A 9,109-nucleotide genomic window follows, 5' to 3' on the forward strand; every position below is an offset into this window, starting at 1 on the left:
TTCTGTTTTCTTTTTTTTTTAGTTAACAAAGTATATATTGCTCACGCTGATTATTGGGACAGAGTTCAGAGGAGACTCTGAGGACATCACTCAAATATTCGTATTTTCTGTGTTATTATATACTTTTTTAAAATTAAATCCATTTGCACTGCAATTTTAACATTGAACACTGTCACAAAGCAGCTTTACAGAAATCCAGATTTAGATCCTTCATTAGCAAATCAAACTTTGCACTTTTTGACATCTCATGGATGCTGTAAGTAAAAAAAAAGAAAAAAAAGTAAATTATTGTCACCAATTTTAAACAGCTAAAAAACTGAAGATAACTAATTTTGAACTAATTTAAATTGAAACTAATTTAAGTAGACATAGCCAAAACTTAAGCAAACATCAGTAGTTTTAGTTTCACTTGTAAAACTATATATATATATATAAAAGAAAATGCTAAATATACAGTATGTAAAAATTATTTGACATATTCTCACTGTCTAATTAAGATGTTTACAGAAATATATATATATATATATATATATATATATATATATATATATATATATATATATATATATATATATATATATATAAAATCTTTGAACCACATGTAAAAATCACCTAACAGAATTGAATAGAATATCACTCTCATGTCCAGCTGTATTTGGGGTGACTTCAGAAACCTGTTTCAGTGAATAACATACAGTCTGACATTCATTTTAAAACATATTGGTCAGTTGAGATTTTATAGGTTTTATAGATTCGAAGCTCTCTTCATAATCAACAGCTCCATTTCAGTGTTCAGGGTGTGGCATGGAAATAAGTCTACCGTTGCTCTTGTCTATGCTGAAATATGCAAAACAAGAAGACTTTCCACAAAGCTGATGTAGAAGGATTTTCCCCTTTTACTTTTATAAATACTTATATTTTAGTAAATTTAACTGAGCATCTGCTGGCTTGTTCCAAACGATATCTCACTATACTTGTACTGTGACAGTAAAGGCGTCTTTTATCTTGTATCTTGAAATGTGTTATGCCAAGCATGTTAGCTTCTGAAGTCGATGCTAGTCTAATCTGGCATTAGCAAAGAAATCAGGCCAACTTAGTCGTTAATGTTAATGTATTCGTGAAAATTAATTCAAAATGCTTTTTCAAATGAATGCTTACTTATTGAAACATTTTACTGTGGTAGGGCCCAGAGCGCTCATCTTCATAGTTTAACACTGCAGTATGTTGGATTATCTATATTCAAACACACACACAGCTAGCTGTTTCATCACATCACTCCTGTGGAGGACAGCTCCATACAGACAATCAAAAGACACACTTAGAAGATGGCTCTGGACACTTACAGTTTTGATACAATGGTTTCAGACTACAATCACCATGATAACTTTAGGACTGCAGTTGGCATGAACAGTTTTGCACTCAAGTCTCCATCAGTTGATGAACAGTTGATAACTTCAACAAAACAGACTGTTAAACTATCATGAATTTCCTGGTTACACAGTTGTACTTTGTGACGCTGTAGGACACAGTTATAGAAGTGAGTTACAGTGGTGCTTGAAAGTTTGTGAACCCTTTAGGATTTTCTATATTTCTGCATAAATATGACCTAAAACATCATCAGATTTTCACACAAGTCCTAAAAGTAAATAAAGAGAACCCAGTTAAACAAATGAGACAAAAATATTATACTTGGTCATTTATTTATTGAGGAAAATGATCCAATATTACATATCTGTCAGTGGCAAAAGTATGTGAACCTTTGCTTTCAGTATCTGATGTGACCCCCTTGTGCAGCAATAACTGCAACTAAATGCTTCCAGTAACTGTTGATCAGTCCTGCACACCGGCTTGGAGGAATTTTAGTCCATTCCTCCATACAGAACAGCTTCAACTCTGGGATGTTGGTGGGTTTCCTCACATGAACTGCTCGCTTCAGGTCCTTCTGCAACATTTCGATTGGCTTAAGGTCAGGACTTTGACTTGGCCATTCTAAAACATTAACTTTATTCTTCTTTAACCATTCTTTGGTAGAACAACTTGTGTGCTTAGGGTCGTTGTCTTGCTGCATGACCCACCTTCTCTTGAGATTCAGTTCATGGACAGATGTCCTGACATTTTCCTTTAGAATTCGCTGGTATAATTCAGAATTCATTGTTCCATCAATGATGACAAGCCGTCCTGGCCCAGATGCAGCAAAACAGGCCCAAACCATGATACTACCACCACTATGTTTCACAGATGGGATAAGGTTCTTATGCTGGAATGCAGTGTTTTCCTTTCTCCAAACATAACGCTTCTCGTTTAAACCAAAAAGTTCTAGTTTGGTCTCATCCGTCCACAAAACATTTTTCCAATAGCCTTCTGGCTTGTCCACATGATCTTTAGCAAACTGCAGATGAGCAGCAATGTTCTTTTTGGAGAGCAGTGGCTTTCTCCTTGCAACCCTGCCATGCACACCATTGTTGTTCAGTGTTCTCCTGATGGTGGACTCATGAACATTAACATTAGCCAATGTGAGAGAGGCCTTCAGTTGCTTAGAAGTTACCCTGGGGTCCTTTGTGACCTCGCTGACTATTGCACGCCTTGCTCTTGGAGTGATCTTTGTTGGTCAACCACTCCTGGAGAGGGTATCAATGGTCTTGAATTTCCTCCATTTGTACACAATCTGTCTGACTGTGGATTGGTGGAGTCCAAACTCTTTAGAGATGGTTTTGTAACCTTTTCCAGCCTGATGAGCATCAACAACGCTTTTTCTGAGGTCCTCAGAAATCTCCTTTGTTCGTGCCATGATACACTTCCACAAACATGTGTTGTGAAGATCAGACTTTGATAGATCCCTGTTCTTTAAATAAAACAGGGTGCCCACTCACATGTGATTGTCATCCCATTGATTGAAAACACCTGACTCTAATTTCACCTTCAAATTAACTGCTAATCCTAGAGGTTCACATACTTTTGCCACTGACAGATATGTAACATTGGATCATTTTCCTCAACAAATAAATGACCAAGTATAATATTTTTGTCTCATTTGTTTAACTGGGTTCTCTTTATCTACTTTTAGGACTTGTGTGAAAATCTGATGATGTTTTAAGTCATATTTATGCAGAAATATAGAAAACTCTAAAGGGTTCACAAACTTTCAAGCACCACTGTATATATAATCACCCTATCTGTTATCACCCAGATGAGGATGGGTTCCCTTTTGAGTCTGGTTCCTCTCAAGGTTTCTTCCTCTTGTCATCTGAAAGAGTTTTTCCTCAACACCATCACCTCAGGCTTGCTCATCAGGGATAAATAATTTATTAGGGATAATATTAGCTCGTGTTTAAAGTCTTTAATTTTCTGTAAAGCTGCTTTGTGGCAATGTCTCTTGTTAAACGCACTATACAAATAAACTGACTTGACTTGTAGTGCTAAGAACACTATGTAGCATGTGAAGGTCATGTCCAGTGACAAAGTGGCATGATTCTTGACAGTTGTTTCATTGATGAACCTGACTAGGTGCTAAACTAAACCCTTAATATCTGGATGAGAGAAGAAATGACCTTCAAGATTTGTACTCTGAAGGTCTGAATAAAAGGGGGAAAAGTAATTTTTTCTGGTTGGGAAATGTAATTCAGTAAGAGTACAAGCATTCAGTTTAAATAATACTAAAGTATAAATGCACCAAAATAACATGATGAAGGAGGGGGGCACGGTGATGTAGTGGTTAGCACTATCACCTCACAGCAAGAAGGTTCTAGGTTTGAGCCCAGCGGCCGATGGAGATCTTTCTGTGTGGAGTTTGCATGTTCTCTCCGTGTCTGCGTGGGTTTACTCCAGGTGCTCTGGTTTATCCCACAGTTCAAAGACATGCAGTTAGGTTGTACTTTGGCTACTGTAAATTGCCCATAGGTGTGAATGTGTGTGTGTGAGTGTGCGGAAAGGAACCAGCCACCCTACTGCTGTAATTCTGGCCAAGTCAACCAAACATGGTTCGCCTCAAGCCTGGATCGGGTTCGGCAGTTACGACAATAGTGATGAAGAGCTTTTAGTTCAGTACTGTCCGTCCCTATATATGCGTAACTTTGTCTCTCACACACACCACCATGTCAGTGTCACTACTACACTCAGAATAAACCGTGACCAGCAGCATCATATCTGCTCACTGAGGCTCATTAGTATGGTAGATGGGAGCCAATACTTTGTGCATAACATAAAGGCTTGCAGTCAGTAAATGAACACACAGGAAGTGTCCTATATGGTGTATACTGTGATTCAGATATTCTTTAACATATATTTATATAAGTTAAAGTAGCCTATATGCAGTATACAGTGTGTCAAAGGCAATGTTTGTGGACTTTATTAGCGAGTCGCGTCATTTCCTCCTTTCAGAACCGAACGTCAGAGAACGTGACGTTGACGTAAGCGCGTCGCGTTATGATTGCGTCATCACGTACGGAAGAGGTGCAAAACAAAATGTTAGCCGTTAGCCTAGAGCTGTGCTACTTAACTCTCTTCGCCTTATTATGAATTTATCACACAAAAATTCACTGTGAATAACTTGGCTTTATCTAGCATCAACAGGATAAATAAACCGATTTTTGTTTATTTTGAATTAGCTAGTTATGGAGAAGGTAGCCTAGTTTATCCGAGCCTAGCCGTGGTGGTGGCCATAAGTTTGTGTGTGTGTGTGTGTGAGAGAGAGAGAGAGAGAGAGAGACATGTCTGTTTTCACGGCCAGGGATTTTAATTAAATTTCTATTAAAACTTTGAGAAATGACCACAGAGACGTTTGTGAAGGACATCAAACCCGGACTGAAGAATTTAAATGTCATCTTCATCGTCCTGGAGACAGGTTTATATCAATCACAGTGTATTTACTTTATATTTAATAGGAATTGTGTGATTAAATATGAATAATATGCTTGTACATGTTATAGTAGGGCCTAGAACTTATAATAAATTCATTAATTCATTCATGAATGTATTTAGCATACAATTGTAGGTGTTATTGAGCTCATCACTGCTATAAATGTCTTTGACAGCTCATAAATGTCTAATTGCTTAATAAACAGGTTTTATTACATTATTAAGAGATTTATTTGATTAAAATAATGGCACTAAAGGTGAAATAATATAGTGCTCATTTTTAAGTGCACATCTATCTATTTATCTGTCTGTCTGTCTGTCTGTCTGTCTATCTATCTATCTATCTAGGAAGGGTCACCAAAACCAAAGATGGCCATGAGGTACGCACCTGTAAGGTAGCTGATAAGACGGGCAGCATCAGCATATCAGTGTGGGATGAAGTCGGAGCTCTCATTCAGACCGGAGACATCCTCCGACTGACCAAAGGGTGAGATTTCTCTTCAAACGCTTTCAGTGTTCCCCAGTGACGTCAGCACAACACACAACCACTCACACGTTCTTACAAGAATAAACAGCAACCAACAAATTGGCACCACAATCAAATACCAAACACATCACAGATATTTGAGTGTAAACGTGTCAAATGTGTTTCAATGTGGTGCTTGTCTTTAATGTAATTCAGCAAGTTCTGTTTGTCTGCACTGATTAATCACCAGTTTGTCTCTGTGTGTGTTTTCCTTACAGCTATGCGTCAGTTTTTAAAGGCTGTCTCACTCTGTACACAGGAAGAGGAGGAGAGCTGCAGAAGATTGGAGAGTAAGACTTGCATGTGATTCAATAAAGCACTCGGTATTTGGACATCTCATTAGAGACGCTGCTTTACTTTTCAGTGCTGCTGATGTCTTAGTACAGTTTAATATTATAATATCAGTTTACTTATTTTGGATTGCTGTATAAATGTTATATAATAACAGTAATAATACCTCAAGTAGAAGCTCATTATGTAAGGAATAAAACATTCCATATGGTGCTGTTACAGGAAAATAATCAGCGTGATGAAGCAGAGTTACTGTCACCAAGCTGCAGTTGATTATGTTCCTATAACACCACATCCCCAAGTGTTTATTCCTCTTATACTGCAGCACTTTTCCAATAATTAACTTTTTTTTAAATTAAAGAACGTGATAGTTTTTATCCAGTTAGAGTTACGTTTAATGTCAGTGAAACAGTCATTCCCTCACCATCCTCCTTCTCTCTCTTCAAGTTAATACTTTAAAAAAATGCAGCTTGTTGTATTTTGTTACCAAAAAAACTGTAAAGAAGTGTAAACTCTTCCGTGGAGCGTCTGCTGTGTAAGTCCCTATGAATGAACCGTTACTATAGAAACGATAACATATTAGAGTGAGCGCATTAACATAAATCTGTGACGCTGTCAGAGTGACGATATTAATCAACACCTTGTGACCAATCAAAATCCAGAATTCAGCAAATACAAATTGTAACATGAACAGGACAAACACTAAACTATCGCAGCCCTACCACACCAGTAGAGGGCACTGAAGGGACATTCCACCAGAGACAGCGCTAGCTTGATGAGAGAGAAAGAAATCGACATTAATGTGTGATTATTTTTGGAGGGGAGTGTGCTGTTATTATTCATGTTGTGTAAATTTCCAAAGTTGTGTTTTTAATTTTCCAGATTTTGCATGGTGTATTCCGAAGTGCCAAACTTTAGTGAGCCGAACCCAGAATATTTGGCCCTGATGAACAAGACGGTATGTTTGATTTGTCCCTTTAAATGCTAAGTACTGTGTTATAACATTGTTGTAGTAATGAAGTGTTAATGTTGCATCATAGGGACTTAATGAGCAAGGAAACAACACAAACAACAACAACGGTTCCTCGAGTGCTGCAGGTGAGTTTCTCTTCTTCTGTCTTTACTCCAATTAGCGTGAGTTTATTGGACGAAATCTAATTTTAAAAAAAAAGTGTTAACAACTCAGAAATGCGAAATGTATTCAGGTGCTGATGCCACTAACGGTAACGGAGTGACATGTCCAAGCTCAGCGAGCGCGCAGCCGAGCGGCCGAGGGAATGTCGGGAACGCCAACAGAAACTCCGCCTCTGGAAGTGCAGTGAGTAACGGGAAGGAGACACGACGTTCTGCTAAAAGATGATCGCAGCTGTATGTGTGTCCAAGTGGGATTTAATTCTCTTCATCAGCCAAGAGTGAATTGATTCATGAGATGATTCTTCAGCATGTATCTGTGCCGTGAATGTGTCCTAAACAGCATATGATCTTTATCTGTTTCCGCTAAAAGACAGGGTTTTTTTCTGTAATATTTTTTGGTCCGATACGAGATGGCTGACTGGACCTGGAGAACACAATGAGCGTTCTGAAAGTTATTTGGATTTCAGATTTCAAACTTGCATTGATATCTCCAACCATAAATCTGTGTATTAGGGCTGCAAACACTAATCTCTCTCTCTCACACACACACACACACATTTTTCTTCATCTGAACACTTTTACATATGTATTTTTTTTAAGTATTAGTTTTTTAAATTAATACATCCTGTTCTTAATTATGATTTTTTTTTTGCAAATAATTTTTTTTTGTTTAAACACTTTTTTTGAAAAATATTTTTAACAGAATGTTTTTTTTTTTTTATACAACATCTGACTTGTACTTATTTTTAGGGTTTTTTTTTCAAATACAGAAACGTTTTTCTTTAACACTTTTACCAAACTATATTGATTAGAATTCAAGGTATTTTTAATTAATATAAATTCAGTTATCTTTCATACGATGCATCGTTTTATATTGGGGTTTTTTTAGTAAATAATTATTTCCCCTCATTTTTAACACTATTTTCCAAACAAATGCGACAAAATTAAAGATATTTTAATTAACACATTTTTTTTGCAAATAAAATAATTGCACTTGGTCATTTTTAACACGTATATTAAGTGTTAAAATCAATTATTTTGTTTTATTACTATACTAACAGAATTAGAGATATTTAATCATTAAAACATCTGCTTTAATAATAATAATAATAATAATGTTCGCCCGTAGTCAGCTGGGATAGGCTCCAGCTTGCCTGCGACCCTGTAGAACAGGATAAAGCGGCTACAGATAATGAGATGAGATGATAATAATAATAATAATGCATCGGGGGTTTTTTTCCAAATAAGTTTTCCTTCATTTTAACACTAGTGTCTGTAACAGCATTTAATTAATAAAACTTACTTTATTAGAGCTATAATTAAAGTCTTTCCTGTTTTCGTGTCCTCGTTCCTCTTGCAGCGTGTTTCATGAATTCGCCGACTTTCTTCCTTAACTGTGATGAAAGTAAACGTTTATATGGAAACTCAGTGGGGTTTTTTGTTGTTTTTTTGGGCGACGGGGGTCATTTTGTTCATGTTCTGATGTGTAAAACTCCTAATATGACTGATTTAAGAGAACTTTATTCCAGCACTGTTCTCTCTCTCTCTCTCTCTCTCTCACACACACACACACACACACACACACACACACAGACAGAGTGAAGCGACGTTAATAAAATCAGAACCATGCTGTTATGAAGGAAAAGAGAATTTTATATTTCAGGCTGTTCTACATTTAATGACAATTTTATTCTGTAACTTGTTTAGCTTTTTAAGATATAATTATATTAATGTGCTGTTTGTTTGTTTACATTATGTACACTTCAGCACAGTTACATTATGTTTCTCACGCACAGGCTGCCGGATTGGATCAACTCAAACTGAATCATAACTTGAAACAGAAATATCTGTAATATTCACTGTTCCTGTGTGTGATTATAATAGAGAATATACACATAATTCTCAGATGTAGTTATGATTAAAAAACAGCAAATGTGTTGGTGGCTCCAGTCTGCCAACTCTGAGCTTAAAAACCACAACTGTTTTTTTAATATTCCCTATGTTGTTTTTTTGTTTTGTTTTTTTCCAGTTCATGTTAAAAATGTCAAAGCAGCGTCCTGAGAACTGCAGGAGATGTTCATGGTGAATAAAAAAAGAAAATATATTTTTAACATTTTATGAATCTTGTCTTTTTTTATTAATGTGTGTGAAATTATGACATGATATAAACAAGTGAAGTATTTGAAAAAATAAATATATTTTTAAATTTAAATTTTTTTTTTTTTACATCAGAAAATCAAACACATCATGGAGAAATCCAGATTATATGAATATGCAAATTGTAAAGGCACACCCCACCCCTTC

The 9,109-nt window shown here is 36.2% G+C and overlaps 1 protein-coding gene across 1 annotated transcript; it reads left to right on the forward strand.

The window, feature by feature from the left end:
- The first annotated feature begins 4,415 nt into the window (after window positions 1–4,415).
- nabp2 (nucleic acid binding protein 2) lies at window positions 4,416–8,916 on the forward strand. Its single transcript, XM_060909895.1, has 6 exons — window positions 4,416–4,840; window positions 5,203–5,341; window positions 5,599–5,670; window positions 6,554–6,629; window positions 6,712–6,769; window positions 6,877–8,916. The coding sequence occupies exons 1-6, from the start codon at window positions 4,762–4,764 to the stop codon at window positions 7,029–7,031; spliced, it is 579 nt and encodes a 192-aa protein (XP_060765878.1). The 5' UTR covers window positions 4,416–4,761; the 3' UTR covers window positions 7,032–8,916.
- Window positions 8,917–9,109: the final 193 nt, after the last annotated feature.

The sequence above is a fragment of the Neoarius graeffei genome, chromosome 26, assembly GCF_027579695.1.
Source record: "Neoarius graeffei isolate fNeoGra1 chromosome 26, fNeoGra1.pri, whole genome shotgun sequence".
NCBI lineage: Eukaryota > Metazoa > Chordata > Actinopteri > Siluriformes > Ariidae > Neoarius > Neoarius graeffei.